The sequence below is a fragment of the Cyprinodon variegatus genome, unplaced genomic scaffold (assembly GCF_000732505.1).
Source record: "Cyprinodon variegatus isolate N-32 unplaced genomic scaffold, C_variegatus-1.0 Scaffold65, whole genome shotgun sequence".
Classification (NCBI taxonomy): Eukaryota; Metazoa; Chordata; class Actinopteri; order Cyprinodontiformes; family Cyprinodontidae; genus Cyprinodon; species Cyprinodon variegatus.
Genome location: NW_015150518.1, coordinates 348394 through 372395, shown reverse-complemented (window position 1 = coordinate 372395; position 24002 = coordinate 348394). Strand labels below are relative to the sequence as shown.

Below are 24002 nucleotides of genomic sequence, written 5' to 3'. Positions count from 1 at the left end.
ATAATAAAAAAAAATGAACTGACCCAGAGAACTGAAAGTGGATTCTTCACCGTGAAACAATATACCTGTAAACAGGTGCAGAAATCAGTGGCGCCTCCAAAAAAGGATTCACGGGGGTCAGATGGGGCCACTAAAAACTAAAAGCCATAATCTCAGGTTTTGAATCTACTATGTGGTAAACCTGCCTGTAGAAATCATAAAGACTTAAGTAAAAACCTACTCATATCTTGGTTTATTGTGTGGTTTTTAATGTTACGTCGCTGGCTATGCAGAATGGGATGAAATGCTAAACTGATGCTTCTACAATTTAACCTGGCCATTGGGGTGGTCAGTGGGTTGGCCACGGCATTGCACAGGGTGGCCGTGGCCAGCCCCTATTGGCGCCACTGGCAGAACTGTTCAGAAAACACCTGATTTCAGTGATTATTGCCTCAAAGTGTTGCTCAACACCGTTTTAGTTCAGGGGATTTTTCTTATACCATATGCCATGATCATGGTTTTTGGATATTGGGAACCAGTGTCCATATTTCATCTTGACATGATGACCAGAGAAGAAGATAAAAGTTTGGTGAACAAGCAGCTTTAAGAACTCTGCAACCCCCCTTCTTCAGCCAAAGCAGTCACAGGCATGTCACATGGCAAGTGACAGCGTTGTGACCAACCACCCCCCTCTTTGTTGAGGACAGACAAAACCACCAAACACACAGGATTCTTTCTCTTTGCCCTCCGCCATGGGGCTGCCTGGGGTGCAGGTCCACTGGTTCTGCACCACACTGGAGACCCCTGGCCCAAGGGGACCCAGATCTCCAGAATCATCAAGGATAAGTTATCATGGTGACCTTTCAGAACCAAACTGCTGCAAAACCTTTTGCAACACATTTCTCTTGAGTTTCAGGACTTACAGAGCCAGACTGGAGAGAAGGCCCCCTAAGGACCCCTGGTGTTAGCCGCTGAGAAAAAGAGAGCCTGCCTTGCCGTGCTAAGCTGCTGCTGGATGAAACTCAACCTTCAATCTGGACATGGAAAAAAAGGTTTGCAGGTCTGGCACAATTAGGGCAAATATGTATTTTGATGATGTTGATCATTTAATGTGTTTACTGATGGGTAAAGAAAAAGCTAACAAGATGGACTGCACACTACACAACACTAGTTGGTGAAGAGCGGACAAGCAAGATTGCACAAACAGTATAAACGAAGAGTTAAAACGAGGATTAAACACTAATATAATAACAACATATACACAAAAAAGTACCACCAACAGGCATGAACAAGAATCCTGAAATGGAAAACAGAGGAAAAAATCATGCGAACAAAGACAAAGAGGGCAAAAAAAAAAAAAAAAAAAAATAAAACAATAATTGGTCAAATAATGTTTTATTCACCTCATGGATGTGCATTGTGAATTGGTCTGAAAACATTCCAATCTCTATAAATTAGTGAAAAGCTAATTTGATCATATTCCAAATTCTTCCAGATAAACTTTGGTTTTCAAACTCAAAATCCATCTTAAACTGTAATATGGTTTTCAACCATGTTTTCCCCTTCCTCTTTGTACATAGTAGTTTAGTTTAGTTGAGTTTTACTAGTCTTAGTTGAGAGTGTTAAACTGAAATACATTTGACTTGGAGCTGAATGATTTTTGTTAATAAAATCTTATATTTTGAACAGAAGTTGTGGTGAATTTATTCCATGTATGTGCAGAAATAACTGTTTGACCATGATTAGTGCTTGAACCACTCTTTCATTTATTGTTTAAACACACAGTTAGTGGGGCGTGTGTTCATAAACAGTATATAACAGCCAAAATAAAATCTGATTAAATAAGAAATTTACCACCCCTACTGGGGAGGGCAATAAACATCTTAAAGTATCAGAAATATGAATTCCCAGATTATACTTTTAATCAAAGTCATGATTTACATTTTTTATTTACTATCATTTTTGTCAATTGGATTTCCTTTGCTGGCAGCTGATTTTTTTTTCTTGTCTTTAAAGGAAGTGTGTGTAAACTTCCAAGCACAACTGTATATCTTAAGAGTGAAATAATTCAATTTACCTCTGAAGTGAATGGAAATGTATGGATTTAATCACATTTAATGAATCTTTAACATTAAGTTTTTATTTAATGGAACATTTAAAGATTTAATTGTATTTTCAAAATTGTATTTTAAGCTTAAACTTTGAATGAATAATTAAATCTAAATATTAAACCTACCTATTTAATGGTATTAAATGATCTAATTATGTACTTTACCAAACATATTGTGTGGGAAAAAAATAAATCGATTAGGTGGTTTATGGCCTTCAGCTGGTTCTAACGGGTTCTGCTCTGTTCAGTTCTTCATCTCATTTTATTTCTTGTCTAGAAACATCAGCTGGTAGCATTTGGTACCGATCACCAACCATTTGGGTCCATCAAGAAGGTGGGGGCTCTAACGGGTCCGCTGGTCCAGAACCAGCCAACTAGCCCATCCAGAAAGTTTTCTGGATGGAGCAATCTTCATATTTCTGCTAAATTGGAAACCAGTACGAGACTGGTGGTACCGGCTGGTGTTGGTTGAAGCCAGCTTCTAGGTTCTGCTGTCTGGGTCACAGATGAGAATCTTTGATAGTTGGGTCTTACTGCAGGCTGTCTGGGCCAAACATCTGAGAGACTAACGAGGATCCTTTTACCTGAAGCCGTGTTGCCGTTGGTAACAAGATGCTGATGCTGGGGGTCATGGTGGGTGTGGTCACTCTCGTCCAATCCGCTGTGAGTCCTCACACACAAACTGAGCACGCTCACACACACCAACCACACACGCTCCATACCTGAGGACAGAGAGGAGGCTCTGTTAGACCTTTCAAAATAAAAGATGTTGAAGCAAGCCAGAGGATGTGGGGCAGGGTTCTGAGGAAGGTCCTATTGGTTCTGAAGCAGTACAGCTTGCGAGGGCCACTGTCCTGCCTAATGTCGGCCCCCTGGGGCCTCTGTCCTGCCTAATGTCGGCCCCCGAGGAGCACTGTCCTGCCTAAAGTCAGCCCCCAAGGGCCGCTGTCCTGCCTAATGTCAGCCCCTGAGGAGTGAGGAGCACTGTCCTGCCTAAAGTCGGCCCCCAAGGGCCGCTGTCCTGCCTAATGTCAGCCCCTGAGGAGTGAGGAGCACTGTCCTGCCTAAAGTCGGCCCCCAAGGGCCGCTGTCCTGCCTAATGTCAGCCCCTGAGGAGTGAGGAGCACTGTCCTGCCTAATGTCGGCCCCCCGGGGCCTCTGTCCTGCCTAATGTCGGCTCCTGAGGAGCGACGAGCGCTGTCCTGCCTAAAGTCAGCCCCCAAGGGCCGCTGTCCTTCCTAAAGTCAGCCCCTGAGGAGTGAGGAGCACTGTCCTGCCTAAAGTTGGCCCCCAAGGGCCGCTGTCCTGCCNAGGAGCACTGTCCTGCCTAAAGTTGGCCCCCAAGGGCCGCTGTCCTTCCTAAAGTCAGCCCCTGAGGAGCGAGGAGCACTGTGCTGCCTAAAGTCGGCCCCCAAGGGCCGCTCTCCTGCCTAAAGTCAGCCCCTGAGGAGTGAGGAGCACTGTCCTGCCTAATGTCAGCTCCCGAGGAGCAAGGAGCGCTGTCCTGCCTAAATTCGGCCCCCAAGGGCCGCTGTCCTGCCTAAAGTCGGCCCCCAAAGAGTTAGGAGCGCTGTCCTGCCTAATATCGGCCCCCGAGGAGCGAGGAGCACTGCCCTGCCTAAAGTCGGCCCCCAGGGGCCTCTGTCCTGCCTAATGTTGGCCCCTGAGGGCCACTCTCCAGCAGGTATTGGATGTTTTCCTGCTTTAACTCAGCTGATTTCCATCAATACCAGATCAACAGGCATCTGCTGAACTTCAACCATCAGAACCAGCTGAGTTGAAGCTGGGAAATCTTTAAACTTGAAAGACAGTGGCCCCCCAGGGCCGATCTGTTTTGGGGGAACATCTGCTGCCTTCAACATCAGATCTTCTCCAAGAAAGTCCAGCTCTGGGTCACCAGAAACCAGACTCCTAATGTTTGGTTGAAGAAGAGGAGGGTATGGGTTCTGACCCGCATCCAACAGTTGGACCGATTAAACCTGTAGGGTCCGGACCTCCTCACTGCTCATCTCCTCAGAGACAGAAGGAAAGGGAATCTTCATCCTGGAGGAGCTAAACCTGAAATGCAGGACTGTCAGCAAAATGAAATCAAGCTTCCTGGATACCAAGGAAGAGTTTATGGTCCAGAAAGACCATCAGAACCTTAAAACCAGAGAGCAACAGGATAACCCAATGAATCGGTACCAATCATCTACCATCTGCTGCTTTCCTAGAAAAGTTTGTTAGAGGTCAGAGGTCAAACAGCTGTTCACTTTCCCACCAAATTCACCATCATCATCGTCACCACATTCAGACTGTGTTCATCTTCACCCACCTCAGCTGAGCTGCTCCTTTACTCCATCGGTCCGGTCCAACTGGGTCAGCAGCTGATCGATCAGAGTCTGATCCGCAGCAGCTCAGAGGAGCGAAAAACTGAGGCTGAAAGAGAAAAAAAAAAGTCAGAAGATCCGCCCGTGATGCGTTCAATTGCCCGGGAAATGCTCCGAATTAGGAGGAACACAGAATAGGTTCCCGTTTCAAAGTGAAACAGATGGGGTGAATTTAACGACAGCAAGTATGAGATTATCATCATTAACGTTTAGTATTTATTTATTTATTTTTATCTTTTAGGAGACGTTGAGATAATTAATTTCACATTTTAGTGAGTTAAATTTGTAAGATGGTTTCTTTTAAATTGGGGAGATTTAACGGTTGCATTCACTGAACTGGAGGGCAGAGAATGAGGGGAGGGAATTAATAATATGAGGTTAAAAATGAATTTACTAAAAATAACTTAAAGTAAATTTGATATGTTCCGTTTGTTTTATTTACAATAAAAATGTAGTCAGCATTATATTGCTTATTAAAAGCTTCTTAAACTTCAGAGGAATTTCAGAGGAAAAACCGCATCTTCTCTAATTTCCCACTGTACGCAAAGGCAGCATTATCCAAACATGTTGTCACGGTGCCACCTTCTGGCCAATCAGAAGAGGTGCAGACAGGAACTCCGAACTAGTGGAAGATCAAACTCAGAAATTTATCTTAAAAACTTTTCTGTTTTGAAAACTTTTTTCCCGCTGCGTGTGTTATTGCAAGAGGCCTACATGTTTAGAAAAAAAAAAATCTTAATATCACATCTGGACAGTTTTCATAGGATGTAGCGATGCTAACAGTTTCCCTTTGCTTCCTTTAGATGCTAAGCTAACCATCTGAGCTTTCATTTTCAGATCACCGAGAGAGGAAGAGGAGCAGCGGCAAGACGAGATGAAGGCAGGAAACAAGCACCAGAACTTAAAGGAACAAAAAGCACAAAAAAAGCAGAACATGACTGCAGTGCGATTTAAAAATAAACCATAAGTAGAATCAACCATTAACAAAAAAACTGAAAATGTAACCACTAAGGTGCTACAGATAAACCTCGTCCACTAGAGCAGAACCACAGACACAGGAAACCTGCGTTTAAATTTAACCCCAGACACATAAAAAAAAATACATAACAATGCCACCAAAGTTTGAAAAAAATATATATAAAACACACAAAAACCTCACTCAAAACACAAAATTAATCAAACAGAAGTTTAATACAGACTCAAATCAGCTCTAAGAGAAAAATAGCTAATAAATCAGCTCCTATTCACCTAAAAAAAATCACAAAAATAAAAACTAAAGAAATAAGAAAGAAAATAAAGTATGAAAAATCAACAAGGAACAGAAAAATTACATTACGGAAAACAAACGAGCAGTATACGGATGCATGAAGGCCTTTGATGCACACAGACACACCTGTTCTCCCTACCTGTCCATCAAAGAGGGGTGGGCGGGGCTTAACTGTCAGTCTGAAGTCATTATCAGTAATCCACCTCACACACTTTATTTCTAATGTTTGTCAACTCACACACACACATATTGAAACTTCCTCAAACTGTAACTCCACCACTTCCCCTCGGACTTCCTCCTCCTCTTAACCCCCACCCACCCTGTCACAGTGATACAGATCCACAGACACACACACACCCTGACACACTCCTCCACCCGCAGCAGGACGGAGCGGCGCTGAAAGCCTAGAGAGGAGGACTAATGAGCGGTGAGTCTGTCCGAGTTCAGTCTGCAGCTCCATTAGACCGGACTCTGCCTCTGTATCTTGTTGTTGTGTGTCATGCTGCTTTCTGCGGGTGTGTCTCCCCCCCCCTGTCATCCAAACTCTGAATTGACCTCTGGTTCTGTCCAGCTGATGGATCCGTCCTCCTCCTCCGCCCGATCAATAATCAGATTGTTTGTTTGCGATTGTTTCTAAGCAGGAAACTGGAGATGGAGAAGGACCACTCCCTGACTGTGTGTGTGTGTGTGTGTGTTTCTCACTTCTCCTTTTAACCTTTTCACCATCAGAACCTCAGAAACCCCTCTCTAAACTCTGCAACTTGAACTTTTTTCACCGTTCAACATGAGATCGTTTATTTAATGAAACATTGGAGAGCGGAGAAGCAGGAGTCCAGGAAATTCGAGGCTGAGAGAAAAAATCAGGAACTGCAGGAGAAGAGGAAGAGCTTGTTATACTTCAACTGTTTTCAATGGGGACGTCTATCAGCTGGTTCCTTTAAGCCAAAGCTATGAGCAGAGAAATATGAAGAGAAAGAACAGAGCAGAGGCTAAGCATCATCTCAACCAATTCTTTAACTAGGACAGTAACACCAGAGATGCAAAGCTGAAAACTAGGGCGGTTCTCCAAACTTTCAATGAATTGAACCCCAAAGGGTTTAAAACCTTTCAATGGTTTAAATTCAATGAGTCCTCACTAAGTCTGGAATGAGGGATCCACCTGTTGACACGAGTCAATGGATCCTGAGGTGGTGTAAGACTTGTAGACCCTGGACTTGAAGCTCTCAGACCTGTAGCGATTATGTTGTTTCAGGAGACGGTTGAGTGATACCAACACACCTGATGCTCCACATGTGGATGGGATCATGGATCAGTTGTATGTCTTGGTCTGATCCAGTCTGGTTGGATTCGTTTATATAAAACACCCCAAGCCACGCTGAACACATCTTGGTCCTTTCCTGAAGGTGTCTCCTGAAAAAGGTTTTGGCCATTTGAATCGTCTGTGGAACCTGAACCTTAAAGTGGCTTTGAGGTTAACCTTTGGCTTCCCCTGAAACAGGACACTGCCAATCTGTGGCATAGGAAGATCAGATGCTATTAGCCATTTTCGTCCTGAAACAGCAACAATAGACAACACCATCTGATCACCACATAAACAGGCTGTGGTTTTGGACGCGTCGATTACATCAGCCTTGCAGCTCCCACACGTCATGCTTAAACAAACACGGGCACCGCTGCAGCAGAATATAGCCAAGAGCCAATAATACCAAATATAACCTCAAGATATGCCAGTGGTCTTAAACTCCAATCCTCGAGGCCTGGTGTCCAATTTTTAGATGTGTCCCTTTCCCTAAACACCTGAATCAAATGGCTAAGCTAGCTCAAATTGGAGTCAGGTGTGTTGAAGCAAGGATGCATCTACAGCTTGAAGGAAACTGGCCTACAAGGAGTGGCATTAGAGACCACTGCTCTAGATAAATCGGTGCTCAGTCTGCATTGATGAAGATTAAAGAGCTGGTTATACTCCCGCAGCAGTGTTTCGCAGTGAGCTTGTTGCAGGTATTTTTGATTTATGCCCAATATTGAAGCGTGGTCTGCGCTATGTTATTCCACGCCACAACGCAAGAGGGACGATCACGAACTAGCTGTGGGTCTAGATACGGCTGAGGTGGCGAAGAGGTGGAGGCAAGGGTGTGTGACAACGGAGGGACATGAGGGCCAAAAAGAGCGGGGATCCAGATGGAAAAAGGGTCCCAGCGTCCTGTGCACCTCGCTCTTCTAGCTGGTCCGTCTTCATGAATCATTTTTTCCACAATGGCGGTCATACAAACTTAACAAGCCAGTAAGGTACCAAACCACACAGGCATGAGTAGAGTGGATGTAGATTTGACCAACGAGAGGTCTCCTGTCCGCGGAACTGTCTGCGGTCACCTACAATTTGGGAGAGGTGCAGCAGAGTGTCTGCGGAGGGGGCGGGGACGTCCCTGCGTTCACTGCGACACACACAGACGACCTAGTTTCAAAGTATAAATCAGCCTTAACTGAGTATGCTGGATGCTTGAAAATGTAGGTGAAACTGACAGCGTGACTTACTTTCCGATAAGTTCCATTACATATAATCCGACTCAACGGACCTGTGGACCTCTGTGACGGGTTCTGGCTCAGGAATGGTGGGCTCTGGAGTTCATGGTTATCGATAGCTGTAGCTCTACGGTGTTGGACTTGTTGCGATTGGGAGGAACAAGAAGGAAGGTCTGTCAGCACTCCAGTCTGAGTTGGATCACCTTGTGGAAGCAGTTAAGGGGTTTCTGAGGTGTTCTGCTGTCTCATGGTGGATCAGTTAGCTAGTTGCATTGGGTCGGGCTAACATGATAGCTAGTTCTGTTTTGGATCGTTGACTTGCATGATCTTCCAGTTTTACTCCTGGCTATTTATGTGGTGGCCTCTTTTTATCTGGTTTGAGGTGATATTTGATTGGGACCAGTTATGGGTAAAGAATAATCCACCTTCTAAACAAGTTAAACTTTGATTAAAATGTTTTGGTTGATTGTTTTGTTTAGAGGATGAATGAATAAACAAAACCTTTTTGATCTGATCAGGAGGACTTTAAAACAGTTGCGATGCTGAAGCAGTCCAACACTTAAAGTTTCTCTTATGTCCGCTGAAGCCGTCTTTCTTGCCGCTTTCCTCTTTTGGTCTTCGTTTGGTTATTTGCACCTTTATTATGAGGTGATGACATCACTCACAGCGTCATCTTCTGCACGTGCTCAGATGTGAGTCACAGCCATCTTTGCTAATCGTGTCCAAGTATGAAAGCAGGAAGTTTACACTGTGAAACCAAAGTTTCTCCAGCCAGTGATTCATTTCATTTTAGGTTCAAGTTTTATTTTTACCTCTAACCAGTTTGCCTGGTTTGTTCGGACCCGTATCAGATAATAATTATTTTGGTTATTTTAATCTTCATTTTTCCATTTCAATAGATGGAAGGGTTATTTTTGGAAAATAAAGAGTTGAATCCATCATTGGACCAGGTTCTGTCTGTTCTTGCAAAAATCGTATAATGCTGGTGTTTATCCCAGTTTGGGCCAGTTGGTTTGGGTTCTTATGGCATGTTTCAGCTTTCCCTGCAGCTTTATTTTTTTTTTTTCTATCTGATTCTTGTTTTGGGTTTATAACTCATGGGCTATATGTCTTTTTTTCTAAGGTTGTGGTTGATACTGAAGACCTAGTTGGGCCCAGATTCCCAGGTGTTTTAAATGTTATCTGGTCCAGGTCCGGTAGCACTTTTGCGGATGTCATCATATCAGATTAGTTAGTTTGGCTGGGACCAGACAGGCTGAGGTCCTGCAGGAAGGGGCCTGGCAGACAGAGGCCTGGGCAGGTCGGGGCATGGCATACTGGGGCCAGCAGGCGGAGGCCCTGCAGGCTGGGGCCTGGGCAGGTCGGGGAATGGCAGGCTGGGGCTCGGCAGGCTGAGGCCTGGCAGACAGGGGCCCAGCCAGGTTGTGGCATGATGTGCTGGGGCCAGCAGGCGGAGGCCCTGCAGGCTGGGGCCTGGGCAGGCCGGGGGCCTGGCAGGCTGAGGCCTTGCAGGCTGGGGCCCTGCAGACTGAGGCCTTGCAGGCTGTAACCAAACGGACTGCTGCTTTCAGAACTTGTTCACACTTTGCTGCTGCAGAATGAGGACCTGTTGGACAAACCCTTCCTGTTTCAATTTTGTTTTAGATGGTTCCTCTTTGGCCTGTGACCTCCTTCAGGAATCTGACTCAGGAAATGCTGCTCTCAGAGGCTTTTGGACCCACCGGCTTTTAAAATTATTCTAGATGAACACCTGTTCTGCTTTAGGACTGTTTTGACCTGCTGAGCTCACTGCAGCTGATGTTCTACCTCCACTTTGGTCCAAAACTGCTTGGTGTCTGATCTGCTGAGATCCAGCCGGTGGTTCTGTTTAGCAGCTGCTTCCTTTGTTTCCCAACATTTTCCCTAAGCTGTTTATTCCTGAAATCCTCTGGCTGTTCACCGTCCTGCAGACAGGCCATTGCTCAGCTGTGAGAACCTTCGGAGTGTGTCGACCCCTTTTTCAGAGGCCTTCCTGCCTGCTGTTCAGCTGCAGGTTGTTGGTTCCTCTGTTTGGTTAGGAGACGCCTCTGAGGCAGCAGAATCAAATATAACAGCAGAGAGAGAAGAAGAAGACAGCTGACGGGGCGAAACCATGTCGGTTCGCTGGTTCCTGAAACCAGCTGCCAAAGGTCCGGACTGTGAGGAGGGTTATCTGAACGATGAAATCCAGATTTGGCTGTTCTGGTCCAGTTCTGGTGGGCCTGTGAGAATCTCTGGTGGGTTGCCTGGTGTGGTCTTCTGCTGCTGTAGCTTATCAGAGATGGTGTTCACAGGTATTGGTGCAACAAGGGCTCATTTGAGCTGCTGTTGTCTTTTCATCAACTAGATTCTAGAACCGTTGGTTCTGCTCTGACCTCAGGGAGCCATCTTTATCCACTCAGCTGCTGCTAACTGGAGCTTTCCAGGTTTTCAAACAATTTGCTGTAAACCTTGGATGCGGTTGTGGGTGGAAATCCCAGTAGATCAGCAGGTTTTGATCAAATCAGACCCAATTGTTCTGGTTCTAACGACCGCTCAGTATTCAAAGTCAAATCCTGTTTCTTTCTGATGTGTGAACTTCAACAGGTGGTCTTCATCACATCCAGAGGAATAGATGACTCTCTGCTGTGTAATTTGGTTAATTGGCTTTAGTTTTAACAAGCAGTTAAACAGGTGTTCCTAATAAAGTGCCTGTAAAAGTTATTGATCGCTGTTCTTTTAGCAGCAGACAGGAAGCTGCTGGATTGACACGTCCCTGAGAGCTAATGACTTTAATAAGCTACAGAAACTGTTGTACAGTAAATCATTGATTTTTTTATTAAATAATGTTAGATGCTTTCGAGCACTTGTTCTTCCATCACACAACATTACCCATAAGCCTTTGCAGGGTTTCAGCTGAAATCTGTTGTGTTTATTTCCTGGTGATGTGCTGGAATCAGAGGCAGAGTCGACTCTTCTTCCTCTTTTTATTCCTCCCAAAGGCTGATGGTTCCCCATTAGGTTCTGTTTTTAGACCTGCGGTTTTACGTACTCGGTTTGACAAAAAAAAAAGAAAAAAAAAAAGCTGTTTAAGCAGTTGGGACTGAAAATCTGTTTATAATAAGAACAGAAATGATTTCTCACTGACTGGAAACGTCTTCTATTTCTGCCACTTCCTGATAATCAATGATTCCCATTCAAAGAGCCACAACCAGAGATTTTACATCTGCATATTTTCTGACATTGTCTTTAAATTTATGTTCACTCATTTGTAGGAGGAAAAAAGTTAAGTAGAACTCATTTCATCAGTGTTGGCTGCTGCTCTCTGAAACAAGAGAGGCACAATGGTGTTAATTAAATCCAAACGTCACATTAACAAATGTTGAGGCACATAACACACTATAACAGGTGTAATAAACTGTTGTGGACATGATAATTCCAAATGTACTTGCTTGTTTGGGAAAATGTACAAGGCTGACATACTGAAGTCGTGATGCCTGGATTCTGGGAGGACATTGCCATCACCTCACACCTGGCTGGTAGACTGATTAGATCTCTTGGACTGGATCTCAACATACGCCACTAAAAGGTCAAACTTGAAGTATTTTCTCTCTCTGCAATCAACTCACCAAGTTGAGTTGTTTGAGTTGTTGATTTGTTTTCTTTCCATCCTGTTTGGGGTTTTGTACATTTGTGAGTTACTTGTCTGTATGTGTTTTTTGAAATATAAAAGACAATAAACAGATTTTTGTTGCGGAGCATTCAGAGATAGTAAACTCCAGAAACCACGGCAAGAGTTCGGCACAAGGCGACTGCTATGACCGAATGATCACTTTTCCCTATCGACTCATGCAGAAAACCTCCTGGCTGTCTGGCCACTGTCAGTCAAAAACCCTTAAGTACGTTTGCCAATCAGCATCGAGTAGCCAGCTTCCCACCCCGCCCCTGCTCCATAGACCCCCAAGAGATTCAGCTTCACTGGAAGTGATGTATTTTGGCTTGTCATCTAATCAAGGCTCTACTTTCCTGTTTACCTCTATGGACAGTGGCTCAAACCTTAATCGTGTCCGAGAACAGAATAAACAGCTGATTTATGCAAAACATACTTGTGAAATCAGGCACATTTTAGTGCATATTTATGTAGTTTAATGACTACATTTATGAAGTTTGTCAATGCCTATCTTACTAATAATAGTATGAAATTTACATCCGAGGTTTAGCCTCCATAGTATTCATTGAGAAATTGCCTCTGCGGTTCATCCCTTTTTTGCGAGGGTCTGCAAGAGGATTTGACTTATGACTATGCACGTTGGTGTGGATGTAGTGTTAGGACCATTAGCAGTTAGCCAGGGCTGATTTACCATTGTTTTTCAGTCCATACAGAATAGCTAAAAAACATTCACAAGTGGCAAGACTTACCAGCTGCCAGCAGGTGAGTCCCAGATTGGTGGAATATAAATGGGAGTGGTGATAGCAAGAGCAGGCTAACGTTAGCATCCTTCCAGAATTGGGGTAAATCCAGAAAGCCCAATACCAACACAAACATTTTAACATAAAAAGTCTGATTTCCAGATGATGACCCCTTTAAAGGATATATGATTAATTAAAAACAGAAACAGTACGACGCTGGTATCTTTCTTAACTCAATACTGGTTCTGTGAAGTTGATGGAGAACATTAGAAAACACTTGGAAGCAGCTGAAGGGTCAGGTTAATTTTGGCAGAGAGAGGAGGAAAAACTAATACTTGACATGACCTTGAACACTCCTCACAGTGAAAAATGGTGATGGCAGCATCATGCTGTGGGACAGCATGAATAGCAGCATAAATCAGTTTCCTGTTTGATAAAACCATTTCAGGTGGCAAATAATTACGTTTACATATCCTCCTCCCAGTATTTTGTGTGTTCTGATAATCAGCATAAGTCCTGCTTATTAACAAGGAAAACTGGCAATTTCACTTATTTCACAGATGCAGTTCTGGTTGTGCCTGGTTAGTAGTCGTAGTAGCATCAAGTATGCACTAGAAATAGACTGATACATTGGCTGGTGTTCGGTCAGATTAGCATACCCCGTCTGACCAGAATACCTATAGACAATATCTGTTTATCCCTTTGGTTTTGTACAAAAAATAGACTTTTATCTACCACAGCTGTCATGTATTCCTTTTGTCTTGTACAAAAAACATGACTAAAGGGCCATGGTGTTTTTTGTAGCGTATGGCAATCTGACCTTAAATAGTTTTTTTGTACATGATCAAAGGGAAACACGCCCGTTATGGTAGTTTAAAGTCTTCTCTCCCTAATTATAAGTGTATGTATAAGTACAAGTACGCTGTAATGATTTATCACTTGTCTGTACCTTAACTGTCTTGGGAATCCTGCCCTACAGCTCCTTTATTTTTTTCTGGGCTTTGGATTTGTAAATAACTGAGGTTCTATGTTTGCATTTTGTTGTACTTTTACAGTGTATAGTGAATAATCTAAAGAAAGACACACCTAAAATGCAGAAAAATGGTGTAATTATATGTTGCCCACCTGAGAAGAGAGACTGAGGGAGAGAATTTAAAATACATCCAATTCTCTCAGAAAAGCCTTTCATTTGTATAATGACGTAGCTTAGCATTAGCTGATGATTTAAGGATAGAAATAAGAACGACCTAGATGAATATCTTGTTTCACATGCGCATAGTGATGGTTGATCAGTGCAGATCAGGTAAAGACAAAACCTACAACTCTCAGATTGCAACGCTCTTCCTCTGATCCACATCACTGTTTGACATGAGAACCATTACACACTGCCCCTAGTGGCTGTGAGAGGACGTACAGTTCAACAGAGCTCTTCCAAAATGACTTACAGGCTGCGTCCGAACGTCCGCCCTGACCTCTAACCCCTCCATCACTTTAAAGGGGGCCTTATAGTAATTCACTGTACTGACCCATTGGACGATGATTACTACTTTTCGCTCCCTGTTGGTCATGTGACTCAGGCTCCTGCCAGCTCCATCTTTGTTCTCTCCCGCCCCTAAAACAAATCCCATGATGCTATGCAAAGAGAGCTCTTGCAAGGCATCATGGGATATATCTGCTCATCTAGTGACCATGGATGCACACTACTTTTTAAGGTGCATTGTGGGACATTTTAAGTCTAGTATGGTTTCATCGATTCGACGTTCAGACACTCATTTATATTGGCCTATCCCCTCTAGAGTGCTCTTTATAAGGGATAGGGCTTAAGTTCGGACACAGACACAGTCTTGACAAGTATTTGCCAAGGTTGCTATTTCTATTTCCTCAGTAACCATGGCAACACACTTTTTTAACTGAAGGATTTCCTTATTTGCCATTATAAGATTTGAACCTTTCTGCTCTTCCTTTTATAACCTCTGGACATTAGCTGAACATGCAGGGAGGGGCAGTAGCAATCATTGTTGGTCAGGTTGTCCTCTAGCTGAATGGGGCCCAGAGCAGAGAGCCGGGAGGCTCACACACTGCTGTGGCTTTTGCTTGGAGCTTTTACTAGAGGGGAACAGAGTCAGGATCGACCCTCCAAGTCACAGGGAAGTCTCAAGTCTTAAAAGTTAAACCCCATGTCCTGACTGGCGGGTAACAAGCAAAGTCCTACTCCCATCGTTTGAATTTCAAATAATTAAAAAGTCTTGATGAGTTTTTACCTTAAATACTTAGAGGAAACAAATGATGTGGATCAATCTCCTGTTTATAATGTGAACTTTAATGAGAGCTTCGAGTGGTTTCAGGTAAAAACGTTGAAGTCCAAGTTAAACGCACAGAGACCAATAGAAATTATTTTCCATCTAAATGCCTATAGGTTAAAAAGTGATTTGAATAGAAAGCAGTAAGTAAAATTTAGTCTCTTAAAAAAGTTTGAATAAATAAAATCAGAGAAAATCTATTAAAAAAAGGAAATAAAAGCTTTTTTTTTTAAATCAATCTAAAAAAATTTTTAACATTTTGTTCAAAACAAAAATTTGAACCATTTTCTATCCTTTAAATAATATTGGATCAAATTTCTGTCTGACTACAGACAGCCAAGCTGGATCCAGCAGGCCTGGGGGACCGGTTTTGTCGTGTTTTAGGTTCTTAAAGGTTTTATCCTCGCAGGCTTTGATCCTCCCTTGGCCGCCTCTCTGCCTCCTGTCTTCAGCTGGTTGAGGTCACATTGAAGCTGTGTCCATATCTCAGGTTGCAGAAATCCTCCTAAACCACAGCTCTTTGTTGCCAACAGATACTGAAGAAGTTTGCTTAGTTTTTCTGGATTTTAAACTTTATTAAAAGCCTTTTTTTTAGGTTGTCCTGCTGTATTTTAAGCAGAGCAGTTTGGATTCTTCTGTTACCTCAAACTTAAGACTGATTTCCAAACTTGCTTTTCTTTGTAAACGTTTAAAGAAGTGGGTTTTTATTTGGCTACTGAGCCACTGCAGCTTTAAGATAGTCAGTGGAGTTTTCAGTCAGATCACAGCTTTGATCACAGCTCTACGCTGGGTGAGCAGGGATCTATTTCTGACTGCTGATTCAACTGTTTTTTATTTCTCTCTGCTGCTTCTCAGTCAGTCAATCATCAATTTGTAACATCTATATTTCAGGCACAGTGATGCGCTTAAAGACCTCATCTAATTGAGATGTTTCTGTCCAGTTGGGGCTGAATTGCTCCTGTTGCTCCACCTAACTACAGGCTAAGTCAAGGCTACAGATTAGGTGCTATCCTATTCTAGATGTACCTTGAGATCCAGGAGAAAATTCCCAATCATTGGGATCAGATGTTTGGTGGATCTGAGAGGTGACGATAAAAAGACGGAGCTGACAGGAAGCAGTGATGACAGGCTGCTCAGAACCAGTCTGTGATGGTTTTTGAGACTGGTTACTCACCTGCTTTTCTCCAACTTCCACCTCAGGCTGAGTTCACTGAGCCTCTGAAACAGGAAGTTAAAACGAGCTCATGGTTCTTCGACACAAGAAACCTCCCATCAGCAGTTTCACAGTTTGTTTACCTTCAGTCAGACAGAACCTCCTCCTTTCGTTCCTTTGCTGGCTGCTTAACCTGGTTACAACTCTGCAAAAACAAGTAAAGGACTTTCAACAGTTTGAATGAATGAAAGATGAGTCGATCCGTCTGACTCACCTGTTCTCAGGTTTGAGTGAACTCATTCATTTCATTGAGTTTTCCTTTGTTCCGCTAAAAAAAAACCTCAGAAATGTGTCTTTGGTCCTCAGAGCTGCTGATTTCAGACAATGACTGGTAATTCATTTAAAGGGCTAGAAACAACCTATGGGTTTGGGACAGGAACCGTCCCCTGAGGGCTGGGTCGCAGAGTCGTGGAGCTCTGAGATGAAGACCAGAGATCAGATTCTTCCTCGCTGCTTCGGTTCTGAGGAGCCTGACGGTAGAATGATCAGAGCAGTGAGATCAGCTGACCTCCACCCAGAGAGCAGAGGGAGGGTGGAGTCTACGTCCCCAGAGTCTGGGCTGAGCCTCCCTCATCATCATCATCATCTCACATCTGGAGCAAACCTATCAGCCTTCATGCTGCAGCCTGACTTTATTAAAACCATAAAGCAGAGTCTGAAACATGGCCAGTCAGAGAAAAAAGATGCAGAAAATCGGTTCCAAAAGCTTGTAGAACCTCTCAGAACCCATCTGACAAGCTTTGGCTCTAATGTTGCTTCAATTCACTGAGCTTCCTTCAGTCTGGGCTTTGACTAGGCCATCATCCGATTGGATCACTGTTCTGTTGATGACTCAGAGCATGAGGGGTTCTAAAAACGGGGGTTGGGAACCCCCTGGGGGTCGCAGGACACCAATTGGCTCATTTGGATGTGACTCCTGAGATAAATGGAGGGCAAAAATTAACCATAAAATAAATTGAATTAGCATTTATGTATTATGTAATAATGTGATTCAAATATGTAAGAATAAAATTTACAATTCAATAATTGAATGTCCCGTTAAATAATTAAAAATACAGGTAAAATGTGTAATTAAATAATTGAAGGTAACCTGACGTCTGATTGGTCCAAATGCCTCAAATATAAGACACAGCATGAACCTCCTTACCCGAACAAAACCCCAGGTTTATAGACTCAGAAAGAGGAGTGGGACGGACAGAACCAGCCAACCAGAATTCATCGGTTCTTCCTCTGTTAGTCGGACTGGTTCCTATCCTCCTTATAAAACACTGCAGCTTTGTCTGTGTGTGTGTAGGGGGGTGTGCATGTATGTGTGGCCTATAAAAGTCCAATGTGTAGAAGCTGCGATGCAAATGTGTGTGTGTGGGAGAGCAGGATAACATCTCTGCTTTGTTTAGACACCGTTTCCTTTCGCAGCCATTATTTCCATAAACACAAATACTGATGCAGAACATCATCCTGCAGGCAGAACATGGACGTCACGTGTTTCTGAGCAATTTGTGTCGACCAGAAGAACCTGAAGCATCTCAAATAGCCACAGAGATACGACCATCCCCTCCCTGAGAAGAGCCACTGAAGGTAAACGCCTTAAAACTCGCCTGTATTGCAAACGCAAACACTAAAAATGTGAAGACCTCTGATTAGAGAGCCACCGATACTGATACCCACCACTATCATTTCGGTCATATGATATGTGTCGCTGATATTTAAGCTGATATTGCTTTTCTTCCATTCACATGATAAAACTTACACAATAACAAATTATAACCAAGAAAATATAAACATTTATTAACTAATCAAACCTTAGAAACCAATGCGGCTGCCAAAGTATTGGTCTATTTTTACCTCTGAACACCCCACTGATGGGAACATGATATGAAACATGAAAGAGAAACAATAGGATCAGAAAAGTACATGACCAAGCATGAAGACGAATGAGGACAATGAGACACTAAACCAGGGCTGTCCACGTCCAAGCTGCTCCACCTGAATCCAGAAAATCAATTTGTTAATCTGATTCAGGTGTGATGGAGAAGGGATGCATCTTGGAGCTCTTTCAACATTTGGTTGAAAAAGGAAAGGCGAAAAGACGTAATTTTCAGATTGTTAATAGGACGTCTTTTCAATGTCTTTCATTGGACCAAAGTGGGACAAAACCAGATTGACCAAACACAGCCCAATTTTCAACAACTATTTCTGGACGAAATGATGGAACGACCAGATTTAGCCTAAAAACCAACGTCTAAATGACGCCTGTTGTTTGGGGGTCTCAATCTGGACTCTCCTGCACTAAATAGATCTAAAACACATAGAAACTGAGCTAAAATTGACACTAAATAATATCATATATCCAACAATGAATAAAGGGCCTGATAGAAGTAGACATGAAGAAGGCAGACAGACAACGGGCGGTCATGAAGCCTCTGACAGCAGCTGGAGGCCGTTTGACCCGCTGATCTTATCTACCGTGAGTTTTTCTGCATCGAGACTTCAGCTCCGCAGAAAACAGGAAGTGAGCTTAGAGAGAGGCGAGTGATGTAAAAATAACTGCGAGCGGCGCAGTGGGGCAGCGTGAAGATTATGTGTGAGCTGAAACCTGCTGGGTCACAGCCCCACCCTCTGCTCTCTGTCTGCAGGTTTCTGACGGCTCCACCATGCAGACTGTGAAGTGTGTGGTCGTGGGCGACGGTGCCGTGGGAAAGACCTGTCTCCTCATCTCCTATACCACCGGAGCCTTCCCCAAGGAGTACATCCCCACTGTGTTCGACAACTACAGCAGCCAGGTGGGTCATTGAACACAATGTCACTGAATCAGGCGGCGGCTGCTGGTGGGACATCCCAGCAGCTCTCAGCAGGAGCTTTCTTTGGCTGAAGAGCTCATTCAGTGTTCAGTGACTCCAGTAGCAGTGAACCGTCATCAAAGCATGTGGACTTCATTAGATATCAACCACAGTATCAGCGAGGCGTCACATGAGCCATGCTTTTTACCACACGGCTAATCAGACGCAAAGTTTAAAGCTTATCCGTCAATATAATCATAATAATTTAACTTTATTGATCTCACATTGTAGAAATTTATCTCTGCATTTAATCCATCACCTTTGGGAGCAGTGGGCCGCCATTTTGCAGCGTCCGGGAAGCAGTCTGGGGTTAAGGGTTTTGCTCAGGAACCCAGAGTGGAGGCTGTGAGGATCGAACCGGGTACTTGCATCTTTCTCAGAGCACAAGCGCAGTGCTCTAAACCACTAGGCCAACACACCACAAAAACGTCCCTCTGCATTTAACCCATCCCCTTAGGGGGCAAAGGGATGCCATTGTGGGGCACCCAGGGAGCAGTGTGGGGTTAAGGGTCTTGCACAGAAACCGTAAGTGGCAGTCTGTGGGAGTGGGGCTCTAACTCAGAACCTCAGGATTCCAGGCTCTATGCCATAACCACTAGGCCACCACTCCCCATAAACATCTGGAAGAGTCCAGGTCTGTTGTTTAAAACAAAGACCTCCAGTTCCCACCTCAGTTCAGGTCTACTTCAGGTTAGATGGTCCCTCTAAAATGCCTTGAGTCGTTTTCTGGTTGTTGACCATCGGTGGTCGAGGTCACATCACTTCTAACTTCCATCCAGCTTCTTTAGGTAGCTCAGGTTTAGTTGGAGGCCCCATCCTTGGCTCCCAGCTCAGAGGGAAGTGTAGGAACTCCTGGATTGGACCCTGAGTAGGCATCCTGGAAGCAGCAGCTCTGCACCTGCCTCCCACCAATTTCACCAGTCCATTTCTGAGCTGACCTTCATGTAAAAAGGTCCTGATAAGCATCTCCTCCCCAAATGCTTTCATGATGATTGTTTGCTACGGCAAAGAAATATTTTAGCAACAGAGCAACAATGTTTGAAACCTGGGATGTAGACCTCCAGCATGTCCAGTAAACCCATTCAGGCAGATCAGTTTGGACCTAAAGGATTTAGCTATTCTGACAGAAACCAAACCTCAATGTGTTTAGTATTTATTAGCGACTAAAATCGGATGAGGAGAAGCATGTTGTCTCGGCAAATTACAGTCACTTACCTTTGTTCTACGTTCGGTGCCTTCAGGTGACGGTGGACGGAAGAGTCATCAGCCTGAACCTGTGGGATACGGCAGGCCAGGAGGAGTATGACCGGCTGAGGACGCTGTCTTATCCTCAGACCAATGTCTTTGTCATCTGCTTCTCCATCTCAAGCCCTGCTTCTTACGAGAACGTCAAACACAAGTGGCACCCAGAGGTAAGAGGTCATACCACTACAGATAGATGCAGAGAACACTGGAGGTCATTTGGTTGATGTCAAAATGATAAACTTGTATCTCCATGAAGTAACGTACCATTGGATTCAGAACCATTCGATGAGATTTTGGACGTTAAGAGTTTCAGGTCATGTTCTGGTCTGTACTGATTTGTGGTACAGTACGGTTCTTAAACTTAGATGAAGTTGGTTTAGATCGTTCCTCCAGACTTTTGAAGGTCTTTATAAACAGTTATTGATGAACTGTAGCTGTTTCAAGTCCAATTGTTTGGCTTTGGTTTATGGTCACCTTAACAAAGTCTTCTAGAGAAGAGAAGAGAAAAGCTGAACCAAGAAGTCTTTATCTTTCTGAAAAGTTCAAAGGCCATTTCAAGTGGCTAGGTCATTGTACAGCATTATTGCCTTAAAAAGATGTAAAAGGAAACAGGTCAGACTTAATGCCAGCAACACTGCCCCCTGTTGCCAGTCTTCTTCATTACATGGACATGACTTTCAGGGCCATGGGGTGTCTCGTTGGAGGACCAGGGGATTTTGTCTCAGCTTTGTGTAGATGACGTGGCTCTGCTAGCTCCCTCCAGTACGAAGATCTGTAACTCCAAGTATGAGGTCGAAGTTTTTGACTTAAAACGGTTGCTTGAACTTCGTCAGGTAGAGGAGAGTTCCTGCCTTAAGTTGAGAAGTTGGATTTTGGAGTACTGTTTACAAGTGATGCAAGAACGGGCAGGAGATGGACCAAGGGGTCTTTGCAGCTGCTGCTGTAATGCAGTCAGTCTTTCTTCCTACTATGGTCCTATGGTCATGAGTACAAGCACCTGAAATTAGCTTCCTTCGCACGGTTGGGGGAGCTTTCTAAGAACCAGGGTGAGAAGCTCAGTCATCAGCGAGAGGTTATGAATAGTCGCTTCTCCTCCACATTGACAGGAGTCAGCTGAAGAGACACTGGAGTGCCTCAGACTTACCCCAGAGGAGGTGAGGGGGATGTTAAAGGTCAAGCCTTTTTTCATTTCTAGACATTAGGTTTTCTGTTTTAACTCATATATCTGTTTGTCCACAAAGAAAATTATTTCTGCCGGAGGATCATAGTAGTTCAGGAAGGCCTCTGTAGGACCTCTTTACACTGGAAAAGACACCTCTCCTCATGATCTTGGTGAGGTCTTTAGGGATGCACCTAGAGCCTTATTTGGCGTCTCAGGTCCTCTATCAGCACCTTGAAAGTCTTGAACAACACTATGTAGCGAGGCAATGGATTAGCCAACAAGACGTCTGTGCCATGTTGAGGCTCCGGCCACCTCAAGATGGGATTTATGTGTGGTTCGAGCCTCAAATCTCGTCCTGCATCCAGATGTTCCAGACCAGGACTTGGGTGCGGTCTGAGCATGGTGAGGGTGCAGGAGAGTTTACAGGAATTGAGGCAAATCGAAGCCTAGATACGGACTTCTAGGAACTTTGGACTGAATCGTTGTTTAGGCTACAGCTTGGTAGTTAATAGTAATACTTTTCTTTCCAGGTGTCCCACCACTGTCCCAACGTTCCCATCCTCCTGGTTGGTACCAAGAGCGACCTCAGGAATGACGCTGAGATCCAGAAGAAACTCAAGGAGCAGAACCAGGCGCCCATCACCAACCAGCAGGGCGCCAGCCTCGCCAAGCAGATCCAGGCCGTGCGTTACATGGAGTGCTCTGCTCTGAACCAGGATGGCATTAAGGAGGTGTTTGCCGAGGCCGTGAGGTCCTACCTGAACCCACAGCCCACAGTCAACAAGAGGCCCTGCGTCCTGCTGTGAGCAGGCGACGGGACCGAGCTCCTCCGTCTGAGAGACTGCTCTGGAAAATATTTTATAATTTTACTTTCATTTAATTCGATTTTTATCCTTTATTAAGAGAAAAGGCAGATTTTGGAGCGAAGTCAGAGGTTTTCCAATCTTCTAATAAAAGGCAAAGGGCTGTAGTTTAAATGTGTGCAACTCTGCTATGATCCTTGATCAGATCAAACCGAACCAGAGGCATCTGAGTGTGTGCAGATCCTCCTCGGACGTCCTCCACAGGGCGCTCTTATATAAGGCTTTGGTACAAATATAGACTGATCGGTCTAGGAATATCAGATTTAAGAAAAACTGCCAAGAGGTTTATTGTTCCAAAATATCCCCAGAAAAATGTTCAGGTTCACATTAGCATCTCCTTATCTTAGTCAACATAACCAGGGAAGCACAGTAAAACCAGTGACTGCAGATCCCACTGGTCGGTGGAGGACCATTCCTCTGGGGTCTGCCTGAACTTGTGAAGCATGTTGGGCTGAAGGTCTGGGAGGACGGGCGTCCGACAGATGGAGGTTCAGGATGAGTCCAGCACCGGTACCAACAGGCCCATTCAGAAACACTTGGTTCGTACATAAATGTACACACAGAAACACACACCGTTTCCCTGAGCGCTCCTGATGCTCATAAAGTCAAGCAATAATTTGTTGTGCTATCAAAACCCTTCTTTCCTGTGTATTTGATTCATTAAAACCAAATAAAATCAAGCTGCAGTCACCTTGCTTTAGACTGAAACAGCAGTTGTTTGAGGCAGTAGAACTGTTGGTGTTTTTGGAGGAAATCATGATAAAAAAACAAGAATTTAGACTGCAGTAAAAACGTCCTGCAACAACAGCAGCATTAAAACCTCCTCCGTTAATAAGAAAATCATCTAGAATAACTGCCGACACTGTGAAACATCACAACACTGTTCAAATCCGTACAGCAAAAAACACGTCTGAACTCAAACTGAAGGTTTCTGATGGTTGTTTTAGAGTTTAGCTAAGCTGTTACCGAGGTTAAACACCTTAAATACAGCTCCACCACTTTGTCTTAAAAATCTAAATCCTTTGTCTTTATTGGAGAAGTAATTTACGATATTTTATTTAAGTGGACATTGCAATAAAAGCACATCTTATCACAGTGAACGGCTGTTTGTTTTGATTTCATTTTCTCTTAGCTAGCTGCTAACATCACTGTCCACGGGTCAAGAGAAAAAACACCAGAATGATGATTAGAGAAAACCAGAAGCTTCCACTCAGACTCTACAGGTTAAAGGTCATGATCCTGAACCCGTCTGGAAGGTTTGAAGAAGAAAGCCTCCTCTCTCCAGAAACAAGATGGCAGCAGGACTCTGGTTAGCGAAGCTGAGAGATCTGCTAGCAAAGATCACTGATCTCTATCTATTCACTGGACTGCTGATCGCCTGTTGGTAGTACAGGGTTGAAGTGAAGCCATCGGCCGCCATATTGGTACTCCCTTGTTACATTCTCGGTGTAAACAATATGTGCACTATAACAACAAACAATGATTTTCTCATTTTCAAGAGGCTAAGCAGAAGTAGCTTACTTAAACTTATAATAAAAATAAGCCCATCACATTGCATTGTCATAAAGTCAATGAAGTCTTTAAATTATACATATAATAATACAAATCCATCACAATAAAATAATCGGGTTAATGGAGCACAATGATACTGATGTGCCAATAGTGCTAAATTGAACATGTATTGAATACATTGTTACGGTAATTACATCTTTATACATATTCATCTT

The 24002-nt window shown here is 43.8% G+C and overlaps 2 protein-coding genes across 2 annotated transcripts in view; one reads left to right on the top strand and one right to left on the bottom strand.

The window, feature by feature from the left end:
• Positions 1-6000, bottom strand: part of LOC107082893 (stromal interaction molecule 1-like) — a 30862-nt gene extending 24862 nt beyond the window's left edge. Inside the window, exons 1-3 of the mRNA XM_015371790.1 lie at positions 5865-6000; positions 4404-4507; positions 2674-2811 (exon numbers count right to left, since the gene is read on the bottom strand). Of these exons, the coding sequence (XP_015227276.1) occupies positions 2674-2809 (136 nt within the window). The 5' untranslated portion in view covers positions 2810-2811; positions 4404-4507; positions 5865-6000. The remainder of the gene's footprint in view (positions 1-2673; positions 2812-4403; positions 4508-5864) is intronic.
• Positions 6001-6059: 59 nt separating this feature from the next.
• Positions 6060-23387, top strand: LOC107082942 (rho-related GTP-binding protein RhoG-like). Its single transcript, XM_015371841.1, has 5 exons — positions 6060-6152; positions 17630-17743; positions 18802-18948; positions 20247-20417; positions 21943-23387. Exons 3-5 carry the CDS (start codon positions 18820-18822, stop codon positions 22216-22218), a joined length of 576 nt encoding a protein of 191 aa, XP_015227327.1. The 5' UTR covers positions 6060-6152; positions 17630-17743; positions 18802-18819; the 3' UTR covers positions 22219-23387.
• Positions 23388-24002: the final 615 nt, after the last annotated feature.